The sequence below is a fragment of the Lichtheimia ornata genome (assembly GCF_029851405.1).
Source record: "Lichtheimia ornata isolate CBS 291.66 chromosome Unknown scaffold00114, whole genome shotgun sequence".
In the NCBI taxonomy this organism is placed as follows: Eukaryota; Fungi; Mucoromycota; class Mucoromycetes; order Mucorales; family Lichtheimiaceae; genus Lichtheimia; species Lichtheimia ornata.
In genome coordinates this window covers 33,971-59,821 of record NW_026695434.1, presented here as the reverse complement: position 1 = coordinate 59,821, position 25,851 = coordinate 33,971, and the positions used below count along the sequence as shown (strand labels likewise).

At 43.6% G+C, this 25,851-nt stretch overlaps 12 protein-coding genes across 12 annotated transcripts; 4 read left to right on the top strand and 8 right to left on the bottom strand.

The window, feature by feature from the left end:
- Positions 1–250: 250 nt before the first annotated feature.
- Positions 251–1,447, bottom strand: O0I10_012177 (uncharacterized protein; the record flags this gene model as incomplete). The annotated part of the gene is made up of 8 exons (XM_058492123.1): positions 251–309; positions 378–453; positions 554–638; positions 707–818; positions 910–982; positions 1,116–1,202; positions 1,259–1,317; positions 1,381–1,447. 8 exons carry the CDS (start codon positions 1,445–1,447, stop codon positions 251–253), a joined length of 618 nt encoding a protein of 205 aa, XP_058337130.1.
- Positions 1,448–1,860: 413 nt separating this feature from the next.
- On the bottom strand, positions 1,861–3,862 carry O0I10_012176 (uncharacterized protein; the record flags this gene model as incomplete). Its single annotated transcript, XM_058492122.1, has 12 exons — positions 1,861–1,986; positions 2,126–2,216; positions 2,292–2,390; positions 2,480–2,531; positions 2,586–2,784; positions 2,841–2,958; positions 3,021–3,158; positions 3,214–3,273; positions 3,427–3,448; positions 3,514–3,645; positions 3,729–3,789; positions 3,854–3,862. The coding sequence occupies 12 exons, from the start codon at positions 3,860–3,862 to the stop codon at positions 1,861–1,863; spliced, it is 1,107 nt and encodes a 368-aa protein (XP_058337129.1).
- Positions 3,863–4,197: 335 nt separating this feature from the next.
- On the bottom strand, positions 4,198–6,468 carry O0I10_012175 (uncharacterized protein; the record flags this gene model as incomplete). Its single annotated transcript, XM_058492121.1, has 1 exon — positions 4,198–6,468. One exon carries the CDS (start codon positions 6,466–6,468, stop codon positions 4,198–4,200), a length of 2,271 nt encoding a protein of 756 aa, XP_058337128.1.
- Positions 6,469–8,012: 1,544 nt separating this feature from the next.
- On the top strand, positions 8,013–10,376 carry O0I10_012174 (uncharacterized protein; the record flags this gene model as incomplete). The annotated part of the gene is made up of 12 exons (XM_058492120.1): positions 8,013–8,126; positions 8,219–8,299; positions 8,367–8,399; positions 8,464–8,656; positions 8,721–8,778; positions 8,838–8,959; positions 9,011–9,093; positions 9,162–9,279; positions 9,344–9,523; positions 9,590–9,783; positions 9,849–9,993; positions 10,054–10,376. 12 exons carry the CDS (start codon positions 8,013–8,015, stop codon positions 10,374–10,376), a joined length of 1,644 nt encoding a protein of 547 aa, XP_058337127.1.
- A 683-nt stretch (positions 10,377–11,059) lies between these two features.
- Positions 11,060–11,377, top strand: O0I10_012173 (uncharacterized protein; the record flags this gene model as incomplete). The annotated part of the gene is made up of 1 exon (XM_058492119.1): positions 11,060–11,377. One exon carries the CDS (start codon positions 11,060–11,062, stop codon positions 11,375–11,377), a length of 318 nt encoding a protein of 105 aa, XP_058337126.1.
- A 3,178-nt stretch (positions 11,378–14,555) lies between these two features.
- Positions 14,556–15,724, top strand: O0I10_012172 (uncharacterized protein; the record flags this gene model as incomplete). The annotated part of the gene is made up of 3 exons (XM_058492118.1): positions 14,556–14,705; positions 14,760–14,809; positions 14,875–15,724. 3 exons carry the CDS (start codon positions 14,556–14,558, stop codon positions 15,722–15,724), a joined length of 1,050 nt encoding a protein of 349 aa, XP_058337125.1.
- A 269-nt stretch (positions 15,725–15,993) lies between these two features.
- Positions 15,994–18,081, bottom strand: O0I10_012171 (uncharacterized protein; the record flags this gene model as incomplete). Its single annotated transcript, XM_058492117.1, has 9 exons — positions 15,994–16,112; positions 16,168–16,215; positions 16,281–16,536; positions 16,593–16,799; positions 16,850–17,172; positions 17,240–17,396; positions 17,454–17,569; positions 17,634–17,706; positions 17,776–18,081. 9 exons carry the CDS (start codon positions 18,079–18,081, stop codon positions 15,994–15,996), a joined length of 1,605 nt encoding a protein of 534 aa, XP_058337124.1.
- A 644-nt stretch (positions 18,082–18,725) lies between these two features.
- O0I10_012170 (uncharacterized protein) lies at positions 18,726–19,211 on the bottom strand (the record flags this gene model as incomplete). Its single annotated transcript, XM_058492116.1, has 3 exons — positions 18,726–18,914; positions 18,976–19,097; positions 19,184–19,211. 3 exons carry the CDS (start codon positions 19,209–19,211, stop codon positions 18,726–18,728), a joined length of 339 nt encoding a protein of 112 aa, XP_058337123.1.
- Positions 19,212–19,565: 354 nt separating this feature from the next.
- Positions 19,566–20,552, bottom strand: O0I10_012169 (uncharacterized protein; the record flags this gene model as incomplete). Its single annotated transcript, XM_058492115.1, has 5 exons — positions 19,566–19,708; positions 19,785–20,022; positions 20,096–20,218; positions 20,281–20,424; positions 20,481–20,552. The coding sequence occupies 5 exons, from the start codon at positions 20,550–20,552 to the stop codon at positions 19,566–19,568; spliced, it is 720 nt and encodes a 239-aa protein (XP_058337122.1).
- A 270-nt stretch (positions 20,553–20,822) lies between these two features.
- O0I10_012168 (40S ribosomal protein S29) lies at positions 20,823–21,107 on the bottom strand (the record flags this gene model as incomplete). The annotated part of the gene is made up of 2 exons (XM_058492114.1): positions 20,823–20,973; positions 21,046–21,107. 2 exons carry the CDS (start codon positions 21,105–21,107, stop codon positions 20,823–20,825), a joined length of 213 nt encoding a protein of 70 aa, XP_058337121.1.
- Positions 21,108–21,750: 643 nt separating this feature from the next.
- O0I10_012167 (uncharacterized protein) lies at positions 21,751–22,909 on the top strand (the record flags this gene model as incomplete). Its single annotated transcript, XM_058492113.1, has 4 exons — positions 21,751–21,813; positions 21,880–22,291; positions 22,351–22,833; positions 22,890–22,909. The coding sequence occupies 4 exons, from the start codon at positions 21,751–21,753 to the stop codon at positions 22,907–22,909; spliced, it is 978 nt and encodes a 325-aa protein (XP_058337120.1).
- A 406-nt stretch (positions 22,910–23,315) lies between these two features.
- On the bottom strand, positions 23,316–25,656 carry O0I10_012166 (methionine-tRNA ligase; the record flags this gene model as incomplete). Its single annotated transcript, XM_058492112.1, has 11 exons — positions 23,316–23,591; positions 23,659–23,732; positions 23,783–23,959; positions 24,021–24,232; positions 24,296–24,548; positions 24,609–24,720; positions 24,784–24,915; positions 24,978–25,064; positions 25,139–25,210; positions 25,341–25,456; positions 25,539–25,656. 11 exons carry the CDS (start codon positions 25,654–25,656, stop codon positions 23,316–23,318), a joined length of 1,629 nt encoding a protein of 542 aa, XP_058337119.1.
- Between the last annotated feature and the right edge of the window lie 195 nt (positions 25,657–25,851).

Genomic DNA, 25,851 nt, shown 5'->3' with positions numbered 1-25,851 from the left:
ATTTTCAGCATCATAGATGCGCTCAATACTATTAGCTTGCTTCCGAAAACAAGCTTACGTAGCTTATACAACGTTGACGTTGGTATGATGTATGATGTATGATGTATGCCAACCTGAAGTGACTGGGGATGTTGTGTTTTATGGATACGGTGTTAACAAATAATAGGTGTACGCAGCATGACGAAAGATAAATGACATATAACTATAGCAGTATAGATAAAATCTGGTTTTGGGTGTGATTGACCAAGGATCAGCAGGCACATCCACTTGCATCGTTGTTCTCAGAGGTGGTTAGATCGACCTTTTGCACTATACACACGCACACACAACGTATCAATAAAGGGATTTCATCCTTCTCCAACAAGATGTTTTCTTACTTTGATCCCTTCCTTCCTCTGATTGAGCATCAACGCCGGGTAGTCCTTGAGCAATCCTCCGAAACAGCGTCTTGACCTATCAGCAGAACAAGAAAAAAGGAGATGTCAAGAAACGATTCTATGCACCCACCCACACAACAAAGCACATTGCCCCCTGAAAAAGAACAACCCCTTACATTATGGCCTGCTTTGGCACTTGTCTCAATAAACATGACATTGTAATCCTTGGCCTTCTTTTCACCTTCTTCCAGAGTCACTTGCCTACATGGAGAGAATAGCAAAGAAACCATTGTGAGTGAAACAAAGAGGATCAAAAAAGGTGTGCTTACCGTTTTTCATTCAAGTCGACCTTGTTACCAACCAAAACAATGATCACCTCATTTCCGCGTTCTGCACGTACATCATCGATCCATTTTTCCGTATTTGCAAACGAATTGCGATCTGGCGTGGGCGTGCATGAGTGTGTGGCAAAATACAATGTTGAGCTGCATGCATCATCATAATGGTGCCTTGACCAACAAACAATACTTACTCGTAATATCATACACCACAACAGCACAACTCGAATCACGGATATAGGATGGGATCAATGAACGAAATCGTTCCTGGAAGCACAAAGAGAAGATGAATGAGCCTTTGTTGTACAATCAAAGCACCACCACCCATAGACGCATTGTTTTGCATAACCTCCTCCTTGTCCTTTTTCCTTCTTTGTCTTTGATTCCCATCATGTATTACCTGGCCAGCTGTATCCCACAATTGAAGCCGTACTGTTCGATCTTCCAAGTACATCGTTTTTGAGAGGAAATCAATGCCAATGGTAGCCTTGATAGATCACATGTCAATCATGTAGAGCCCAGCGTTTGATGCAATCATCATACCTGGTAGGTATTGTCAAAGGTGTCGTACATGAAGCGAGTAATGAGCGATGTCTTGCCCACTAAAGAAGGATCATAGAATAGTCAATGGGGATCGAATGTCGCCAAGTGCAATTAGCCATTACCGCTTTGCTCGCCTAGAAAGACAAGCTTAAACTTTCGAAGTGGATTACTGAATTCAGGACTTGCCATTGCAAAAAGAAAAGAGAGCGAGAGAGTAAAGAGGAATAAGGGCTGGAACGAGCGGGTATTTTTCTGCAGGTCATGCAAGTGGAGGTTCGCTTCTCAGCAGATCATCAAGGCCTGACATCATTGCTCGCTCGACGTATGACAACGTATCACAAGCTTTCCATCTACGGTCATATTCATGCGTCTCCATAGCTTCTCTCCATGGCAACATTATTCTACACATGCACACAGGATACGCCAAATAAAGTATTGTTGATTAAGCTCTGTTCGTGGAGCTGTGTAAAAGCAATGAGAAAAACACAAATTGGAAAGGGGTTGATTGGGCGATGATGATGGTGAAGGTTTGATAAGCAGCAGAAGCAACAGTAAAAAAACAACGTATTTTCTCTTCTCTCTAAGCAAAGGATGGTATTCAATTAAGCATCCGCAATCTGGGCTTGAGCGAGTCTCGATTCAAGATTACGCAAAGCTTCTTCCTTGTTCATGAGCTCGGCACGTTTTTCTTGAATTTCTCGTTGTACCTTCAGTTCAATGTCGCGTAGCTGATAATTAGCAACAAGGCGTTAGACGTAGAGACACAGCTTCCACCACACGCGCGCGTCATGTACATGCGTGTTGTAGAAGGGAGGAAAGGGGGAGGGAATGCGTAATATGGGAAAGAAGCCCAAGTATGGTAATTACCTTTTCTTCTTCCTTTCGCAATTGTTCTTCCTTCAAACGCACAGTTTGGCTTGCCATGTCATCTGCATTGAGCGAGGCATCCCTATCGCCACTATAAACATGGACCATGCATTAATCCTCTTATCACATGAAATCATAAACCCTGTATGTATACACCAACACTTGCTCTGATTCGCCATTGTTGACCGTACGGCTAAGCTTCTCAGTACGATAGTTTTCATATAAAAAGTCGTGGGTGATTTCTTTCAAGTCTTGAAGGTGAGAGCTACCAGAACTGAAAAGATTGATATCATGGTGTAAATTGCGCGGATAGTTGTATGGTGAAACCCTCCCTTTTACATGTATGCCACGTACCTCAACAATGCCGATCGCAGACGAGCAAAGTCCGAGTGTTGGGGATTGTCCACTATAAACAAAGTGAATAAAGGTTGCATACATAGACGTTTATTATAGCACATACCTTCCACAGCACCCCATGGATATTGACGACCACGTACTGTGCGACCATCAATGGTGATTTCCTCATCGCTACCGATAATGGCAAATGGAAGCAATGCACGTAACTCGCTATTTTCCTCAATGGTATCTTCATCATCCTCCTCAACGTCATAAGGGAAGTTGTAAATGGGAATGTTGTAATGCTCAATGTCCTCCATGATCTACCAGCATAGAAATCAATGTTGGGTTTCTCTATCACTCTAATCCTTTTTTTTACCCTGCGTTTGAAATCCTTAAGTTCTTGGGGTGTCAATGAATCTGCACGACCCACAACGGGGATTACATTGACCCTGGGGCTTAATCGACGCATGAGCTCAATATCGATCTCACGGAGACTTTAAACATCATCGTCAATTAATGCGCGTGTTACCAAAAGCAAGCGGCATGAATGACTTACGCATGACCCGTCGGTGAGATGAAATACAAGAGAGCATGTACACGATTATCTCGGAAGCGTGGATTACGCTTGATACGCGATTCCTCGGCGAGAATGTCATCGTATTGTCGTTCTAGGTACCCAACAATCTCTTGGAAACTACCATGTTGCAATCAGCCAAATGACATGTCAGCTTGTTGTTGAAGCAACTCACCATCGTTCGTTATCAATGTTGTCGCCAAAGCCAGGTGTATCGACGATAGTGAGTGAAATCCTGCATAAGAAAAAACCGGGGCAAAGGAAAAAAGGAGACAACAGGGGTGTATGTGTGAGTGAGAGATGCGAGGATTGGATATAAACTTGCTCATGCAAAATGTTTTCTTTTGCCTATCATCCCATCCTTCACCCCTCATCATCGTTTACATACCTCACACCATCTTCGTCAAGTTCTAAATGACATATCGAGTTTAACGTTAAAAAAGGAATGATTCAAGCTCAAGGTTAATGATATTACCAACAGATACCGGCTTGATAGTAATTCCTTCTTCATTATGCGCTTCTTCAGGGCTGTCACAAACCTTCTTTGCTAATACACTGGAATTGCACAATGTATTGACAAAAGTCGTACGACCCGTACCGGAAGCACCTATACGAGAAATGATTAGGAGGACAACAACAACAACAACGTGAGACATCCACCACATGCACAAGCCAATACACATCACATACCAACAACCATCAGTGTAAATTGAAAGCCCTTTTTGACATTTTTTCTACGTCCACCAAGTCTCTGGTATTCTTGTGAGCGAACCATCCAATGTCATTCCACGATAGGTATTGTCGTAGATACTTACGTGAGCCATGGCGATTTCAAGTAGGAAAGAAAAGGAAAAGTAAGATAGACCAAGAGAAAGAGTGAATGAGAATGGAAACGGGATGGAAGAAGAAAAAAAGGGTCTACTTGTGTGGAAGAGAAAGAAAGCAAAGGGGGTGGATTATAAGGGTGATATAGGAGTTGTTGAAGGGCAAGGGTCAAACATGTATGTACCTTGATGATGATAAGCTCCTTCAACCAAAACATCAAGCACACGATGGACCATCTCTTTTTTTCTCTCTCTTTTTTTTAATACTTTTGAAATGATGTTTGGGATGATGATGAATCTAACGAATGTGGGTGGATAGGAGGAGATGGGATTATCTATTGTCTATCATGATGCAATATATCATTCTTCCAAAGCTCGAGTGCTTCAATTTCATCTTGAGAGAAATCCTTCTTTTTTGCAAAGCTGATCAGAGTATTTACAGTCTTGTCATCCACGAGGGGGCGTGGGTCAACGAGTGAATTGGCGGAGTAAGCAGGCCGCATTTCTTCATCCACCACCCTTTTCGCTTCCTCCCAGCCATCTCGACCCTTGCTTCGACATAGGCATTCCACATAAGAACAATAGTTGTTGGTATTGAGCTCGAATCCGGATTGCTTAAGCGTATGCCAAATATCACGTGCATGGTAGTTGTATCCATTGTGACCACAGCTATCGAGGACGATGGAAACGGTGGTTTGATCAATGGCAGTTTCAGGGGCTGAGGAAAGAGCCAACATCTCCCACATCTGCAGCACGATATGGCCATCCCCAACTCGGTTGTATGCATTCATTAACGCGTTGTAGACTGCTGTATCCGGATCAAAGTACAAATCCATGCGAATCAATTTGTGCACCTGCTCCAACACATACGCATCCTTGTACTTTGCACATGCATGCAATATGGCGGTATATACATGTGCATTGGGCCGTATCATCGATCGTCGCATGTCGTTGAATAATGCAAGTGCTGTCAAAAGCATAGGTTGTGATCGTCCATCCAGTCCTTGAATCGGTGTATCATCAATGGTGTATGCATAATTGGGCGCCGGTCGATCTCCCAAATCAAGTTCTTGTCCTGGCAACCGTGTCATGGCCGATATCAGCGTGGTGTAAAATGTCGCATCCATGTTGAAACGCTCCTTGCCAGCATCTGATCCATGCACAAACTCACGCAGCTCATAGTAAATATCCATAGCATCATCCACAAGCTCATCATTGATATACGCCAACATCAAATTCGTATACGTCGCAATATCAGCCTTTTGAGTGTTGTATCGGAACACCTTGTCGTACAAGTTTTGTGCCTGCAAAGATCGACCTTGTTTGGCGAGTCCACTTAGCAGCCCATTGTATGCTTGCGTATCCAATTGTAAAGGCGAGTTGTTGCTATGCTGTTCCACTATCGTCAATATCCGATCCAGCTGCGTCGAATCTTTTTCTTGTGATGCAAGGTTGGCGAGTGACGAAAGGACTCGGTCGTTGGGTGCAATCGATTGTTGAATCATTTCATCAAAGCGTTTCAGTGCTCCTTCCACATTACCAAGCCGTGCTTCTGCATCCATCAACGCGCCATAGGTGACCACATCGGGAGCGCATCCAGCTTTGTTGTGCATCTCATCGAATAATTTGAAAGCTTGTTCTGGTTTGTCGAGCTTGAGACATGCGTCGAGTAAAAGATTGTAAGTGACCACGTCAGGGCGCAAGCTTTTTGGAAGAGTATAAAAGAGGTCGAGAGCACCTTGAAGATCCTGTGCAGCATTTGCCTTGTATGCTAACATGTTGTTCAGTGTATACAAGTCGATGTTGGCGTTCTTTTTGACGAGGATATCTGCGTATACACGATCGCCTATAGTTGTATTGTTTGCTTTGGTGGCGATGTTGAGCATAGTGGAAAAGGTATAATTGTCGGGCATGACGCCATCGTGTTGCATTTTGTCATAGAGTTGATATGCCATCTCTCGATCCGTGTCAGCCAAAAGATGAATCAATGTGTTGTAGCTGCCAACATCGCGTGGGATTTGTCGTTCCATCATCTCATCCAATAACTGCAACGCCTTTTGAGTATCGCCAGCTCGCTTGTAGCATCCAAGAAGTGTGTTGTAAGTGAATGTATTGGCTTTGATATCATGCTGCGACATTTGCTCAAGAACATTGTGTGCCTTTTCAGGTCGATTATGAACACCATACGCATACATGAGAGCATGATACTCGAACGCCTGAGGAGCAAGACCAAACCGTGTCTCCATGGTATTGACAATGTCCTGCACCAACACGAGATCGGATTGCTTACGACTCTTGCGTGCAATAAGCAACAAGCTGCGAATCGTCTCTCGACTCAAGTTGTCGTTGCCTCGGTTGATGAGCTCAAACGACTTTCGTGCCTGCGCCAAATTGTGTTGTTCAATGGCACGTTCAAGGGTTGTCGATTCATCGTTCGCTGTCAGCGTCGAGTAGCAAAAGCGATTGTGAGATCCCGTGGCCGATCGTGAATTGTCGACTAGCAAGGAATGGCGTGTCAAGTGAAGGCGACATGGCTGCGAGACTCGTCGTTTTGCTGTGGATGTCAATAAAGCTGCTCCAAGCCTTGCGCTTGTTCGTGGCAACATGGTCAGCTTGGAAACGTTGCTAAACAAAACAAATTTGTGCTGGTTGCCCTCCCACTTGCTGCTGTTTGGCTGGTTACCTCCCGACAACGATCATAGGCCAATCCTTCATTGATACAGCGACGGCGACAATAATGACATTTACTACTTATCATTAATACTACTACTATTACTACTTCCACCACCACCATTGTATCTATTCATTGTTCCACATAAACAAGTTCATTTGACCCACCAGCTTGGGATAATCCTACTGGCAAACTTAATTTATAATTGTCCAAAGAAAGAAAAGACCATTGCCATGGAACCGGTAAAAATGTGGGGTAAAGAGTCTTTGAGTCACGTTGCCAAGCAAAATGTACTATTTAGTCATTGCCAAACACAAGTTTGACAAATCATCGTCATATGCGTGTGCATATTGTGTCGTTCCAATGGGACATTGTCTTGTTTTAATAACTGTGGGAGTTTTACGCATGTGATTTGCATTAATGTGTGCCTCGCAAAGACGTAACCAACATGCCACACGTTGGACTTTTTGGGATGTGTAAGCATCAAATCCAGGAAAAAGTGTGTATAACCCTTCAAATCATTCCAATGGTATAAGCGTAAACAGCTCTCGGAGATCTCGGATACATTCGCACGGGGGCGCGTGAGAATAAGAGCGTATGCCTATAGTAGTGGGTAGTTCCTGGTGTTCACAAGCGACAAGCTACATTGCACTGTGATTGGTTTCAAGCTCAAATCAAATAATGTTAAGGATTGGAGATGACTTGCTCCCGCAGCTTGGTGCACTATGACGCTGAATCATAGCCATAGGGAAAGGCTTGATCCTAATTTCGGTTTGGCGTATTATGCACCGATTTGTCAGTCAAGATTGCCACTCCCGGATGTTCCCAGCAGAAAATATGAAAGCGATAACACATGGCCTAAGATATCTCAAAAAGGCGATAAGAGACAATGCACCCTTGTGCGATGAGATAAGTCTAGAAAGCCCGATTGTCAAAGAAAGGCAAACACCATGGCGAACAGGCCAATCACTGCCCCTGGCTGACAAATACTTTGGGTATCACGAAGCGTGTCTTCATTTTCACAACTCCTCCATGTCACGCATGAATTACTTGTTACATAGCGAAAAAAACATGTCTGGGTTCCAGCATAGTGGATGGATTTATTATTCAACTCGATCAATATGCGATCGTTATAGCTTCAAGCCTTGTATTGTAGACATCATTTTTGGGAGTACAAGGGAGTCTAATATACTGGTGTGGGTTTTTGTGATCCCATTTACACGTCGCACCACAAAGTAAGCTACATCGACCTTTTTTCGCAAGCAAGCCATGATCTTTGTCCCACGATCCCATTTTACATTCACACCCGTTGTCTGATCGCTTTATCTTGCATATGCGATTTTCCTATCGAAGAGTGGGGCCCGATGAACCTGCAAAGTTTTCACATAAAAAGGACCCATCTTTTTCCCCTTTGTCATGTTCGATTGATTGAAACACTTTTTTCTTACACACATACATTTTCAAAACTGACTCCCTTCGATGGCATTTGGATTGCTCGACAGCAAAAGCAAAACAACCGAGAAGCAGGTTGAAAATGGCACCCCCGGTGTTGACGCAGATGAAGAGCTCTTGCGACAACTCGGCTATGAACAGGTACCATAGACCATCCTCTTCTTTCATCTTCTTTTACAGGGATGGTCATCCTAACGCACATGCATGCACATGCATAACCTTCTAAATCATAGGATTTGAGCCGTTCCATTAATGCCTTTTCTAACTTTGCAATTGCCTTTTCTTGCTGCTCAGTCTTATCGGGCTTGACTCCCGTATGTAAAGATTCATTTTGTAAACCCCTCATCACGCTAATCAAAAATGCATTGTCTTATACAATAGATGTGGGGCGATGCCATGAATGACAGTGGATCGGTATGTGAAACGCTTGTCATTTTTATAACAAACAAACATAGCTAATAGGAATGATTGAAAATAGCTTGGTGTGATTTGGGGTTGGCTCATCACCGGTACCTTTACCATGATGGTGGCCATGTCTCTTGCCGAGATTTGTAGTGCCTACCCTACCACGGGTGGTTTGTACTTTTGGACAAGTCGCCTTGCTCCTGGACCCTACATGCCATTAGCGTGTTGGTTGACGGGCTGGTTCAATTGGATCGGCCTTTGCTTCGGTAAATTCCCATCCTTCTTCTTCCATTACCTATCAACCACTTACACGCGGATTTTTCCATAAAGGTATCACCAGTGTCGATTTGGGATTAGCTCAATTCATTGCCGGCGTGATCAATGTTTGGTAAGTTTGTGCATTTTCCCTTGCCATATATCGTGCAAACCTTAATTCTATTATCTTAGGCAACCCGAGGTGGATACATCGGTGTACATGCAATATGGTATCTATGTTGGTATCATCGTCGTCCATGGTATTCTCAACTCGATCGCCGTCAAGTTTAATGGTTTCATCAACCAATTTGCCTGTAAGCATGCAAGATCAACAACAAAGCAACGCATACTAATACAATCTTTAGTCTTTGTCAACATGGCTGGCATTCTCTTTATTGTCATTGTCGGTCTTGCCATCACTCGTCCTCTTGCCACTGGTAGCTTTGTGGTAAGTTGTGTGTATAACAACGTGACCATTGACAGCGTGGGAGCTCAACCTCTTGTGCAATCATGTAGTTTTCAGAGTTTTACAATGGCTCTGGTTTCTCGAGTAATGGCTACGCCTTCCTTCTTGTGATCCTTCAATCACAGTATACCCTTTCCGGCTATGACAGTGCCGCTCACATGGCTGAAGGTAAGACCACCACCACTCGTCATCATGCAACAAAGAGATTCATATTAACTCATCGTGATGATAGAAACCAAAAACTCCCAACATGGCTCGCCATTCGGTATTTTGACAGCTGTAGCTGCCAATGCATTTAGTGGTTTCATCTTTTTGATTGGTATCAGCTTTATGGTCAAAGACTTTACCGCTCAAATCACAAGTGACAGCGCAATCCAGCCTCAGATGGTACAAGTCTTTTTAGATGGTGTTGGTAAATGTTGAGACAACCAGGGCAACCATACCTCTATTTGAGATCGCTAACACAAAAAAAACATAGGTCCAGCATGGACAATGGTCTTTTTGATCTTTGTAATGTTGTCCATCTTCTTTTGTGGCAGCAGTTTAGTCCTAGGATCCAGCCGCATGGTCTACGCATTCTCAAGAGACGGCGCTATGCCGCTTTCCAAGTACTTGCACTCTTTAGAACCTCGTACCAACAACCCTGTTTACGCTGTGTGGTTCAACATCACTGTAAGTTGACCTCGTTTTCGATCCGTAACGCTTCTTTTTGCTCATGTTATTGATTGATGATATAGGTTTCAGGCATCGTTGGTATTCTTTACATGATCAACAGCACAGCTTATGAGGCCATTGTCTCGGTTAACACAATCGGCTCCCAACTCTCTTATCTTGTGCCCATTGTTCTACGTATCACCGTTGCACGCAAAACTTTCCAGCCTGGTATGCTCCTTGCTATAAGGAATGAATCTTTACAAAGTGCTCACATTTTTTATCTATTAGGTCCTTGGAACTTGGGTCGCTTTTCTACCATCGTTGGTGTTATTTCCTCATGCTGGCTTATCTTTACATGCTGCCTTTTCATTTGCCCCACCGAAGCACCCATCACTCCCGATAACATGAACTACGCCATTGTTCCCTTCGCCTTTATCATGATTCTTTCTGGCGGTTACTTTGCCCTCTTTGCACGAAAATGGTTCACTGGTCCCGTCCGTGTCATTGATGGCCAAGAAGTCGTGCTTGGAGACGATGATGATTCAGCACCAAAGTCAGCTGCAGCTTCTCTCAAAGCCGCATCGATCAAAGTGGACGAAAAGAAAGCATAAGAATTGTCTATATAGTAATTTAACACGCTTGTAAATATATAAAATGTTGAGCAACGAGACATACATTTCCATGACGACGAGGTTGTTGGCGTGGTGCAATCATGCATTGATTTTCGGGGTGTGCCTGACACAATGTGTAACATGCAGACAATGAAAAGGGCAAGTTGGGCAGAGTAAATTTGGTCGCCTTTCTCTTTCCTCTAACTGCATTTCACTCAACTCGACAATGCCAATCGCAACGATTTGTTCGCTACGACATGCTCTCAAGCGATGAGACAGCGGCACCATCGGCATTCATTCCTTACGAGTTACGCCAATCAAGTAACGAAGCCATGGCTTGCCATTGTGCTCGAGTTCTTTTTCAAGCTTGACAATATGGCGATCAACCAGTTCCAAAGGGTGTTTTACAGCATGACGCATCAGCTTCCTCGATGACACAACAACTATGCCACGCGTTGACCATCATCATTTCCTTATTCCCCAAAACACGCGTCATCATCATCCATTCAGCAAGAGACTTTACATGATACAGCCGTTTATTGAGGTACAAAAAAGAATCGATGGTGGATTGTAAAAGAGATGATCATTAACAAGGTTCATCTTTATTGAAGCATACGACGTGAATGGTCCATTTGGATGATGTCATATCAGCCTTCGGCTACTCCTCGATACGATTCGCAGCAATGGATTTGGCTTATATCACAGCAACGCCCATGAGCGCATGGAAACGGAGCATAGCAGCAGTAACACCATGGTTACCACAGCAACGTAATGGACTTGTGGATCGACATGGCAAGCTGGAGAGCTATCATGGTTACTTTTCATGTTGTCAGCAGGGAGGATCATGGCACGTGGATACTGCTGAGGAGGATGAATGGATGAATCATGCATTTGGCCAAAGGCGTTTCACAACCATGGATGACATGCAACATGGATTCAAGACACAGCTTGATTTACTTCCCTCGAGCTACAAGAAGCCTGCTATACAATACCACGTTTGAGCACAGCCATATCAATTCGCAGATCAATCATCAGCAAACATCAAATGGAGATAAAGGTAAGGATTTGTATGGGAATGAAGACACACTGTATGTAGCTAATGCTGGATTTTTCAACGTAGGCTGATACCATTGCATGTTACGATAATGACTCGACAACAATACGGCTTACAGGATCAATTCCAACGATGGCCGCCAGCTTGTCAACCCCAATACATTGGAAGCCGTTGTATCTCTCATATGAGATGTGTGGTCGCCAAGGACCTTTACGCTTGTGTACTACGGTTATCGATGGAGATGCTATGGACTTTCCCTTTCAGAATGACCACTCGCACCAACATCCTCGAACAACATCTTTTTTCGTGGAACTTGAGCATAGCAACAAGTGATGCTTGATAGCAGATGGATGATGACGGATATTGCCACCTCGTTCATCTCAGACCCTGATTCATTATGCTTGGACAATCAACCACACCAAGGCTCTTTGTGAATGTGCCCCAACCATTTATCAGCTCATTATCATTTCCAACGAGCATTTTATCACCCTTTTTTCTCCATGTTTGTGGTCACAGAAATACCCACGCCGACCATGCAGATATAAACAAGGTGGATGTTGTCGCCCATCGCTTTTCTCCCACCCACCTCTCTCTTTCCATCATATCACTCTTTGGTTGCTGACACCTTCAAAATTCCTTGGTGAGTATCATGATTGAGAGTCCTTGTTGTGAGCTATCCATGTGCTAATACCTGTGATGATGCTTAAGGTTTCATTGTTATCCTAGTACTTTCATTGTCGTTGTCGTCATTATGATATTTGGCTCTTTTATCAAGGTAAAACCTAATCATCTTGCTTGATGAATTACATACTCACATTCCTTTCGATATAGCTATGTACTTCCTCCCGAGATGCATGCGTATTTTGGATCGGGTGGCATAGGCTGTTACAACCTGCATGGTGGTGGCGATATGACAGCCTCCCGGTTTGATTGCCGCATTTGTGAACTTGAACCCACATCTGAGCAAGTCCAAGATAGGGATTAATAAAAACATTATAATCGGGTAAGAGAACGTGCATTGCATGGAGAGCTTTGGTACTGATACACATTTTATACCCAAGTTGAATCCATTTGTGTGTGAGGTTGAGACATGTCGCCATCGATTCACTCGCCAAAGAAGCTTGGATACATAATCATACCAGACTTCACCATAATGATCAGGTAAGTTTGAAGGTGTTGGGAGTGCCACAGGGTCATTTAATGAAGTCCAACTTTTTTCAAGGCCGTAGTGTATCGGTGCCCCGCTCGTCGATGCAATATGGCGAATGTGAACAAGTACAATGTCTACACCCATGTTCGTCATTATCATTCGGAGCTGATGGTAAACATTTACCAGCATGCCAATTTTCCATCATTGACTTTTTTTTCATTTCCTATTAGGTACGCTGTGTTCTTTGTTTGCTCCCTTGTGCTTGCAACGACATGTTGGATGATCATGTCCGCATACACCATGACCCAGTGAGTATACATCTTTGCTTCACTTTTGTAGCTACTAACGTCGTACCCCTATAAAGTTGAATCCACATGTCTGCCACCGGGAGCATTGTGGTTACCGCTACGCACAACCGGTCGGCCTGCGGAAGCACAAGCAACGGCAACATCCACTTTATCATGTAAGTATTACCATACCCGAACCTAGCCATGTTGCTGGTTAGTAAATTCGTGTTATCAGGTATGCGGGACATGTGGCCAAGGTTTCACCTCAGACTTCGATCGACAACGACACATTGTTAGGAATCATAATCCGGTAAGTACTTTCCATAGCAATATGTGACGTTCATAAACCCCACTGTTAACGCTAATCACACTTCACAGAGACACCGGTTCGTATGTATGCACGCAGGTTGCATGCGAGGGTTCGCACGCGTGGATGGATTGATCGGACATATTCGTAATCTTGGCTACAGACAAGGAAACGAAGAGGCCCTCTTGGCATACGAACAAAGACGAGGCGTGCTTCAATGTATTTTTCCCTTTGCATCATTGCCGCTGTCTTTTGATTTTGCTTACCCCAATACGTAGTGTGACAACACAGCCGCTATTACCATGATGACGCGGTAAGCTTGGAAGTATTTGGACTGCAACGGTAGCCATTAATAGAGTCAAACGATTATCAAGGCTGTAGCCTACCGCTGTCCCGGGCATAGATGCAACCGCCACCATACCCACAAGTTCTTGATCTTACACTCATGTACGAATTGCTCACCCCGAGCTTGAGGTAAAAATTTGCAAACACGTACGTTTCCCTAGTTAATCCATGTCTTTTCAATTAGGTACGGTGTGACATTTGTTTGCGAGTTCTTTGGTGCAACGACATGCTAGAAGACCATGTGCGTACGCACCACAATCCAGTGAGTATCAACCTTTGCTTCAATTTTTGGTTACTAACACGGCATTCATATAAAGTTGAATCGACACGTATGCCATCGTCAATTTTGTGGTTATCGCTATGCAGCACCAGTAGCGTTACGCACTCATCAACACGCCGCACACCCCTTGGATCATGTAAGTGTCGGTCATATGTACATGTTGTTGATACTTTAGCTCATTTACCTTTATCGTTAGGTGTGTCTGCTACGGCCATGGTATACGCAAAGACATATTTTATGCTCTCAAGGGCATTCATCAAGGGATTGAAAACGTTTTAGCAATTGCTATAATTCATTACGGCTATAAATGTCATTGATAGCAACAATAAACCAAACCAGGCATACTTTTAAGATCGTTCAATCCCTTTAGTGAGGTAGTAGCTAGTGTATGCGTAGTAGCAATTTGAAAGGGGACTCATGCTGTCAGCCATCAATTCTCAAGGAGCTCGTAATCATTTCTTAAGTAAATATGAAATTTTTATTATGATTGCCATGGTTACAGGAAGCGTTGTATGAGTGAGTTGATAGACAACGAAAGTAGTGCAAGTTAATGAGGAAAGGGATAATCTCCTTTACTGCAAAATGCGGTGCATTGTAATACGGATCAGCAAGGAAAATGATCCAATGAGAACATGTGCTGGAATGTCAGACACCAAAGGAGGAGTCGGGTGGGTGGGTGGTGGGTCATTGTCTCACCTTTCTTTCTCGCTCTCTACACTCACTCATTTTACATCGTATCACCTTGTCTCTTTTATCATGACTTCGACTGGAGAGTGGACGGTGTTGGAAAAGCTATTGCTCGCTCAAGCAGTATACAAGTTTGGAGAAGACGATTGGGTCCACATTGCACGAAACTTGCGTCAACACACCATGCTCAATCGACCACCAGAGTTCTTTAATCAAAAGGCAAGCGACATTGGGGTTGAAAGACTAGCTAGTAAATAACCCTTCGATCGATAGAATTGCTCGCTTCAGTACTATTTATTGATCGACGAATTGGAAACTGAAAAGTAAGTAAGGGCATTTCTCTTTGTTCATTACGGGTGGGTTGACAAGCGTGCCTTTTCTTCTGTAGACGACATACAAAATCGAGTGCGGCAGCAACAGCACAGGACATGCCACCCGTTGTCAAATTAGCACGTCAACTATACATGCAACGAATACAAGAGCTCAAACACGCTATCAATCTCGACAATCAACGGTTCCTGGAGCTTGTTACTGAAATCGATGCAATTCGTTCGGGAAGACGAGATAAGCAGCTGCTGGCAGAAATGGAAAAGCAGGGCATCTCCACCACGCAACAAGAAAAAAGTCCTCCAGCAGAAAAGCAAGAACAACAATCGACATCAGCGTCAACATCAGCATCAACTTCTTGCACGAAGGATACCGAGAAGACATTATTGTCACCAAAGCAAGATAGCGATTTATTGGATGATCCACAAGAGGACGACTTATCATTGATGGATGGAGAAAAGGGATCTCGTGATACACGTGCGACCACTGATGACAATGAAATGGGGACATCGGATGTTACAATGCCTGCTGCGGAGAAGACACCAGCGACGGATGCAACAACTACCTTATCAGAGAATGAAGATCACAAACGCAAAGTGGATACCTATGTGGAAGAAGGTCCTCATGATACCAAACGAATGCGATTGGGTTCACCTGCGGATACCAATGATATTAGTCGCACTTCAAGCATCAGCTCTTTTGCAACAGCGTTCACCCATCAATCATCCAATAACAGCTTTATCGGTTCTTCTTCAAATCATCAACCATCCAATGTCGACATTCCTTCTCGAAAGAAAGCAACGTCTCGAACGCATCAACCTTTGGATACATCAGTAGCAAAAAGTGATAGTCTGACTACGAGTCATCCCACCTCTGCTTCGAACCACGACGCACAGGACGATACACAGTAGAACATTGGCCTATACATTTGAGCATACAACAATGATACCCACACACACACACACACACACAAAAGGTAGGTTGGCATTTTTCACATGGGATGTATCATAGTAGCTAACGGGGAGTTTTATAGACATCATTTTTAGTCAGCTGTTCTTATTATGAGAAAGAGAAAGAGAGAGTAGATATAAGTCTTTTTTGTAAATATACACCTTCTTCAATGAACATAGTCTTATGATGGCTTCTTTGGAATGGATTGTATTGGTATACAGGAGGTTGGCTAATAACGTCTTTTGAAATTGACGTGCAATTGCTTTGGTTTGATGAGACCAATCCCTTCAGTAACCAGCTTTTCCTTATGGATAGAATCTTCGGGTAATGTCCACTCGTATTTGTGTACTAAGAAAGATAAGGCATATCAGCAATCAATTAAAGATAAAATGAGCCTACTTACACAGCATGGGAAGGAGCACTCGCTGTTCCGCCAAGCTGAAATTCATGCCTATTATTCATGCATTGATGTTATGATATGCGTGCAAGTGTTTGTAACCCATCATCAATGCCTACCTATACACTGACGGGACCCGTTGGAAAATGGCAACCATGAAAGACCCAAGCCAGCCAGCTGATCTGCTTCGCCACCTTTGGCAAAACGATCCGGATCAAAACGACGTGGATCCTGCCACACAGTTGGATTATTGTGAATCTCAAAGATGTCAAGCGTGATATTCGTGCCTTTGGGTAAAAAGACACCACACAACTCTGTATCCTCTTCTACTCGGCGTGGGACAATACCAGTCGCTGGTGGATTGATACGTAGCGTCTATAAGCACGATTGATGAATACTTTGGGTTGTGTCTTGTCTCATTGTATACATACCTCTTTGATGACTTGGTTAATAAATCTCATCTCCTTGATTTGTTCAAGCGTTGGCAATACGTCTTCTGGTGTATCTCCAAGAATTCGAAGCACCTCTTCTCTAGCTCTTTGCTGTATGTCTGGATTTTTGGCCAAGTAGTAGCAAGCATAAGATAATGCATTTGACGTTGTGTCATGTCCTGCAAGGAAAAAGACACAAATGTTGCTCTGGCATTTCGCATTAACAAATGATCGATAACACTCCTTCGTTTACTTACACGTAATTCTTCATCGGTTAGTCTACCATCCTCAGCGCTTTCAGCTTCCAGCATCAACGTAAGAATGTCTCGCTCAGCTTCAGGGATATCGGAAAGAGTGGTGTTTTCAAGGAAGGCACGCTTGTTCTCAATAACGTCGTCGATCAGTTTTAGGAACTTGCCGAGCTCATCATGCACATGTTTCCGCTTTGGAAACCACGATACATGCTTGCTATCCATGCTCGGGAAAAAGATAAAGAACGGATTCAGCATAGCTTGCACAAACTTGTTGTAGCGCTGCAACCACTCGGCTTGTGGATCTCCGGTGGCATTAAAATCAAAGCCTAATTCAAATCATGCATGAATAGATGTTGGCATCACACATGGCATTTCCCATCCTCTTCTAATTACCGAACCCATTGATCCCAATTGCATCGAGGGTCCATCGCTGAGCGAAATCATGAAAATTAACGGGTCCTTGCTCTTGATCCATCACGGCGAACAGCTTTTGACTAAGTCGACCAAATTTTTGCACTGGCATCGATCGGTTAAATGCAGGGCTGGCAATCTAATGCCTCGTGTCAATCGCCATTCTTTCATTCATTGTTGTCTCCTTTTGTCTCACCTTGCGTTGAGCTTTCCAATGAGCGCCATTTAAGAATACAATGTTGTCTCCAAAGGCAAACTTGCCGAAAAGAGTGGGTCCCACACGCTTGACGAGATCAATTTTTGGAAAGATGTCTTATCATCATGGTGTAAGTGGATGGAAAAGGTAATCGAATGAAATCAAAACTTCTTTACATACCCATTTTGAGCAACATGCGCTTGGCAGCTTCAGGGCGAGCAACATGAACAGCCCAACCATGTTCATCAAATCGCTGTGTGTGTGGATAAAGGTATGTTCGTTAATGCCTTTACGTACGTTGAATAATGATGATAGTGCCTACCATATAGATACCACCTTCAGCCTTTGTTGCAGCAGGTAGCGTGATATCACGAGCAATTTCATCTACCATTTTGCCTCGGGCTACTGCTGAAATGTATCGAAAGAATCCTATACGAGGAATATGGCGTAGATGACGAGGAGGTCGTGCAATCTTATCGTATGCAAAATAGAGGCCGATGATCATGATCGCTGTAGAGATCGTCGCTAGCTTATGGTTGCGACCTTGTTGAAGTAAACGTTGTCCATGTTGTTGTGGTAGCCAGGGCAATACATAAAAGTTCCAAACATCGAGTACTGGATTCGTCATGATCGTTGTTCGATAAAAGTCAAAAGAAAAGTAATCGCACAAACCCTTTGGATGTTGTCGCCGTGATTTATAATTCCGTGGCACAAAAAGTCATCATTGTTAATCCGACGCTCATTGTTACCTTGGAAGAACTTCTTCGGAGAAAGCGCCGAATATCAAATCGAGATTGTTCCAACTACCCGGATTGTACGATCAATGCGCATCTTGCATGTTTCCTGATTCATCACTTTACCATCGCTTTGGTTTTCAACGACATAGTATAGTTGCTAGCTGCATGAATGTTTCCAATAAGGTTTCCATGGAGACGACATAACAATGATAGCTAAAAGAATAGAATGCCATGGTGATTACCCCTATTCGTTGTTCAAGTAGTATGCAAGGGCTGTAAAACTTTTTGTGCACAAGTCATTGTTCCAAATGCGTCATTGTGTAGCAACAATGATTTACCGCGACGGAGTCATCCGTGGCCTATGTCCGCACCACGTCAAGAAGCCGCTGCATGATAATTGTATGCCACATCCTATTTTTTTTGCTTCCCACATGTGACAGATCCATTCCATTGTTCACACACGAATGATGATGTGATGTGTTTGTGTGTGAAAAGATACGCGTGAATCTTTAATGAAAAAGTGCATTGCATGTATCTAAGCTGCGGGTGGTTCAAACTTGCTTTCTTCCTTGAGCAACTCTTGTCCAATCTTGTGCATCTGCTTTTCAGCAACGATGTTGAGATGATGGATCTTGGAGGTGGCAGCAGCATTAGCACCTTCCTTGAGCTGCTTCTTATGTGCTTCCTTGAGCTCTTCAGCCTTGATACGGGTTACACGTGCAAACTATATATCCGAGATGGTGAGTCCCCCGTTTCTCAAGCTATTCACGCTGCTTTATTCTTACCTCTTTGGTGTGGTGCAAGCATTCCATATAGTCATCGCGCTGTGCAAGGCATTGTTGCGGGAAATCGGCAGTAGCATAGCACTTGTTGAACTCTTGCCAGAAATGAAAGCATCGGCCACGGCCTGCAATGATAAACAGTCGACGATATGAGCCCCATTACTCAACGAGATGTAAAGTACTATGAATGTATGTATGTATGACACGTTACCGCCGTCCAAGCCAAAACCAGAGGACATGGTAGTTGTGGAGAAAGTGTTACCAAGGAAACGCGTTTCTTGTCAAACGTCCACTTTGCCCCGCCCCCATAATCCGACGATGCACTGGCCATACAACATGTGACGTGGTAGATCACTCACTATACCCTTTCCTCTCACATGCCCAAGGATTTCTACTAGACGCAATGATACGCATGTGCAAATGGATCATCGATTTCATTATGTATTACTATAGTAAAGCATGGCAAATAAAAAAGGCTATAAGCTATTCAACAAAGTGTGGATGCAGGTGGCTAAAAAGATTCATTTACGAAGAGCTAAACTATTAAATGAAAAGAGGATTTGTGAGTACATGCGGTAGATGCCATCAACTTGTCATCTTACATAGTTGCTGGGTACGATGCCAGTAGCACCATCCTGCTTTCTAGCTTGCCACCAGTTGCCCTTGCGATCCAAGATTTCGAGTTCATCACCCTTGCTAAAGGACAATTCACTTGGATCCTCAGGATTGGCTTGATCTATTCAATGATTAACAATGTCAATGATTTTCATGTATGCATCATAATGCTATGTGTGTGTGAGTGTGCAACATACAAGTATGCAAGGCAGTTGCTGTAGGGAAGCGTTGGGGCTTTTGGTGAGCTTCCGGGATCGGTGAAGTGCCTTGTGTAGTCTGAGGAAGAGTGCTTTCCTTGTTACGTTGAGGATGAACAAAGTTGCGGCTGATGGCAGGTGCACGAATTTCGGGGAAGCCACCACGACCGCTACCTCCATAAAAGAGCGAGTACAGACGAGATTCGTTGGAAATGCCGAGGAGGAAAATCCACAAGCCCTGCAAGTGATGTAATCTCGGCGTGTTAATTATTTACCCTTGTGTATACAACAACAGCAATAGCAATACATGCCTGCATGATAACCATGATGATGAGACCACCGGTAGTGGCACGGCCACCATCTGAATGATCGAACAAGACGATAGGGATGGCATAGGTCAAATACACAAAGCTGATAGCCAAAAATGTCAACAGCTGTTTCAACAAGTCTGAATTAGATGTACGCCAACAACAATTGCATAGCAACAATCTATTACCGTGCCACGGTGTGGGCCAAATGCACCTATACCCAGTGATGCAACCATGCCAACTGTAAAGAATAGCTCAAAGATGATGATCCACCAAACGACACCATGGAATGCAGCAACACATGCACCAATGAAAGCAATAAGCCATCCAGCCTACCCACATAGACTACTTAGTTGATGTTGAAAAGTGTGCTCCATGTACTACTTACAACTGCAAGAGCGCTAGTGGCAAGCAACAAAGGATTGGTCAATGGATAAATTGTACCGTAGCTGTCCATCATTTTAGTTTACACAAGTTTAAGAAAGATGACAAGGAAGACATTCACACACAAGTAGTGTCAATTTATGGGTGGACCCCTACAAACTGGGGTTCTGTAACAGAAGGGTCTTCTTTCAACATGGGATCCTTATCCACTCATGGGTTTTTGTGAGACATATCAATGCATCTTTTTTAATATGGATGAATGATGATGATGATGATGGTGCCTAGTTTCTATGATACAGTGGCCATTTAACGGTACTAGATGAAAACAGCAAAAGTTAGTGCCTTGCTATACAAAAGCAATCCATTTTCCATCACTTGATGTGGTAGACAACTGTACCTTGTGGAAACCAATGTCGTTGGCATATTCACGGAAGCATTGACGGCAAATGTTCAAGTTGTACTTGCGGATCAAGGCAGCAGTGTGAGCGCAGACGCGGCTGTAATGGGGATGGGGCTCATGTTATTCATTGCTGTATCGAGTTGAGTAGTGTTATTGAATAACAACATACCACTGGCGAGAGCCCTTGCCATATTGACGGGGACGAGAGTTCCAGACGTTCGAGTGAGCCATAGTTGAAGCAAAAGGAAGAAAGAAAGAGGGAGAAGCAAAATGTGAAAAATCGTATGGGTGGCTTTTCCCTGCTGGGCCACTCATCCTCATCACTCACTCAGCGGCCTCGGAAATCACAGCATCTCAGGTACGCCTATTGATACGTACTCTCTGTATGTATCCATCACCCCAAGTGCAGCCATCCACCTAATAATACAATATAGAATAGCTCTATAGGTCTACTTTAACCAAGCAAGAAAAAGGGGATCATTATCATCTTTATTTATTGAATTGAGATGGTCAAAGCGTATGTATAGGTTGTACAGTAGACTAAATTCGATGCAGAATATGATGTATTCATATAAGCATAGTTGCAGCATGTGGATCTTGAATCAACAAACAATACATTAAAATGTTCTTGTATAGATATCTCTGTGTGAATCCTTGTACGTGTCAAATGGGGACGAACCACAGGTATGGTTTTGGGTGTGTGCCATAGGGAAGCAGCGCAGTTGGCGGCGGCTCGAGACATGTGTGTTTCTCGGGTTTCTTACCTTGACGCATCTTTTTTTCTTTCTAGCATTTACCGTATCACCGTTTCATTATCTATTCCATATCAGCGTCAAAATACTGGTTGCACACTCCTCATTCGTCACGCACATCCATGGTATTCATTACTGGAGACGATGGCATTGCTCGCAAGTACGCATGCAAGACCTGCATCAAGGTAAGCTCGTGGTGTCCTTGCTCAAAAGATGATCGTTGGGCTGAATGGTGGTGGTTGTTCTTTTAGGGCCATAGATCGACTCGGTGTCAGCATACTGATAGAGAGCTAGTAGAGATCAAAAGGAAAGGACGACCTATATCCCAGTGTGAATCTTGTCGCCAGCTAAGGAAGACCAAACAGCTACATATCAAATGCATTTGTACCGACAAAGCTACGTCTGATCCTCCTGTCGCCAACAACACACCTACTCCACCAGCAGACGACACGTTTTCTCAACCTGCTACACCCTCATCCACCATTACCACTACCAGTATCACCACGACATCTACTATTACTACTACTACTACTATTAGCACTACTACTATTACGGCATCACCATCATCATATTCTGCATCACCTACATCAATCATACCATCTCCTTCTTCAAGCTGCTTATATAATGGCACCTCCACTACAACACCTAATATCACAAAATCAGGTATGTTGCTTATACCACGAATCATCATGCGATGTCATTTTAACTAAAGCATGATCCAGAATCATCGAGCGTACTGCTTTGCAAAAGTTGTGATCGCTCTCCTTGCTTGTGCTTGTCAACGAAACCGGAACCTGAAAGCTATCCAACATCCAATTCTACCGACACATCCCCTACCAGTGAAGCAGGTCCTCATACACCTGAAGACATCATCGAACAACATCGCATACCTCCACCTTTATCATCATTAATTCTACCACCCATCCGATTACCCATGTCATCATCATCATCACCGTCATCACCGTCATCAGCATCATCATCATTACGCTCATCCTTCCATCCTCGGAAACTTGCCATCCCTATTCATGATCCACATGACGACATTGACAGCGACACCCCCATCTACAAATCAGAAGAGAACAACGCGCCTGATCGAGGAGCTGTCCTTGGAAGTCTTTCCGATACAAGGCATGAAGATCTTATGAAAGAACTCTATGGTCCTTTTCAACCTCCTCCAAAGAAACGACAACGAAGGGTCAATGGTGGTAAGTACTATTAGTAGTCATTTTACAACATTGTTATTCATGTGATGTTGCCATAGAAACCAACTCAGCTAGGTGATGATCATCGAATGGATTATCATTGGTCAAGATGCCCTAACTCGGTGGTGTGCATGACGTGCACGTGCTATTTCCCAATGGGGTCCTTTGGATATCGTATCCAGGAGATTGCTAATGTTATTGTTGTTGCTACTACACTCCCTCCCCTTGTCCTTGTATATTGATTCTTCAAAACTTGATCGCTCCAATGTTGAATACATCAATCGGCAAATCATGCATCATGCTTTATCATTGTAAAGGTCAAAGCTAAATCTTTCAACAAGTGCATTCTATTTGGGGGGCTATGATATGAATATTGTTACAATGTACGTAGAGTCTACTATACGAAGAAAAGGGAATGGATGATTGTATACAATGAATGGATAGCAATGGGGGGTTTGTCTCTAAAAGATGACATTTTAAACTTCTCACTTTTTCAAGCGAGGGAACAAAACGGATGATGCTGGGCCCAAGGGTCGTGCGTCAATTGATTGTGTGGCTGCATACTTGAGCGTGCGCTTGTCATCATCCACACCAATACGTGAGAGCAATTCATTCATCTTGACAGGCATCACGGGCTGTAACAGTGTACCTGCAACCCGACAGGATTCAATTGCATAGTAAATGACTTGATCAAGACGCTCCTTCTGGCTAGGGTCTTTGGCAAGGACCCATGGTTCATTGTCTGTAAAATGCTTGTTGGCCTAAATACAATGAAAACATGTTAATACCAAGTCATTCTCCCAAGGATCATCATCTTTTGCCACCTACCTCAGACAGCAAATCAAATACAGTGCTCAACGCCTTATTAAATTCACGTGCTTCAAAGGCTTGTTCATATTCGCCTATCACCATGCATTAGACATGCTCTAATCCCCCAATGTCATTATCCTACCTGCTACTTGTGTCAACTTTTTATGCAATGCTTGGTCACGCGTATCCACCGGTCCTTGGGGTGCAGCAGGTACCATAGCATCTGGATTCAATGCGGTGCCCGTGCTTCGAGACAATAAATTTCCAAGCTGTCCAGCAAGATCCTTGTATCGCTTGATCATGTTGCTCTCTGAAAAGTCTACACAAGTAACCCAAGTTAGCGCCAAGTTACATGGACCCATATGTAAATAGACTCTCACCTCCATCATCCGCCAAACCACCATCACGCACCAAAAAGTAACGCACAGCATCCGCACCATAGACATTCATCAACTCAAAAGGGTCCACAACATTGCCTTTGCTCTTTGACATCTTTTGCTTGTTCATGGTCCAATGTGCATGTGCAAGGATTTGCTTGGGAAGAGGCAAGTTGGCAGCCATCAAGAAAGCAGGCCAATAGATTGCATGAAATCTAAATCACCCAAAAATCAGCATAGGCTCCTCCATTTGATCCATGGATAGTGATACAACATACCGCACAATATCCTTGCCGACAACATGAATATCAGCAGGCCAAATCTTGTTATTCGAAGGATCCTTCCAAGGATAGCCAGCTGCTGTAAGGTAGTTTGTCAACGCATCGAGCCACACGTAAATGGTATGATCTTGATCGCTGGACACAGGAATACCCCAATCAAGTCGAGAACGTAAACGTGACACTGATAAATCGGCAAGTCCACCTTGGATCCATGATACAACCTCGTTACGTCGATTGGATGGCACAATGGCTACGTAGTATGCTCTCCTTTAGGAATCAAGAAAACAATGTCACCTATGCCCTACCATACCTGTGGGGTTGCTATCGATCCATTCCAACAGCTTGTCTTGAAATGCCGAAAGTTTGAACTTGTAGTTTTCTTCATTTGTCCACTCTACACGTTGGCCAGACTCAATAGCCACCTAAACCATAATCCATGTTGAGTTCCTTGTTGTCAATTACGAAGGAACATGGGGTTACTTTACCATGTATTTCTCGCCCGTCTTTTCATCCACTACTTCTTGCACCTGATTGCTTGCATAAAAGGCTTCATCTGATACTGCGTACCATCCCTCGTGTTTGCCCTTGTAGATGTATCCATTTTTTTCCAATTCACCCTAATAAAAAGAGGATTTCAATAAGGTCTCTCATATTGAAATGGGGTGTATATGATCCTTACCCATAAAGTTGCGACCGCCTTTTTGTGATTCTCATCCGTGGTACGCATAAATGCTGTATAATTCACGTTGGCAGCATTGCAAAGAGCCTATAAATCAGGCACGTGGCTGTTACATATATGCACTCGTTCCCGATCCAACCATCCTTGGATGCGTGTGTTACCTTGAAGCTTTCGGAAACCTTGTTGCACAATTCGACAGGGGACACATTGTTCTTTGCCGCTGCTTGTTGGATCTACGTATACATAATGAGCCAATACACCCTTTTCTTATCCCTGAATCAGCAAGACCCCCTAGTAACGGTTATCCCTTTTTCCTTCTTCTTCTCCTCCTAATCCACATGCTTGTTTTTCTCTCTCTTTTACCTTAAGACCGTGCTCATCCGTGCCTGTGCAGAGGAAAGCATCAGCACCTTTCAGGGCATAGTATCGTGTTAACGTGTCAGCAAGCACACTAGAATACAAATGACCAATATGGGGAACTTGATGTGTGTGTGTATGTGTATAATTTGTCTGTCAGGTGCAAGGTATTGATAAACATACAAAATAGTAAAGGACACGTACCAGCGTTGACATAATAAATAGGTGTTGTCACATACGCCTTTGAATGTGTTGATCGGCATTGAGGACGTAGATAGAATGAAGCGAGTTGTGACAATGGGCGAATACGGTGAAGTGACATTGAGTGAAGGAAGCGGACCGAGAAAAAAGAGATAAAAAGAGCTTATATCCTTTTGTGTGTATGTGAGTGAGTGAGTGAGTGAGTGAGTGTGTGTATCTGCAAACAGTTGAAATTCCACAACCCACTTTTCGTGCGACCCCTCTCTTTCTCTTTTACATTTTCTTTTCTCTTTTTTCTTTTTGTACATAGCCCGAA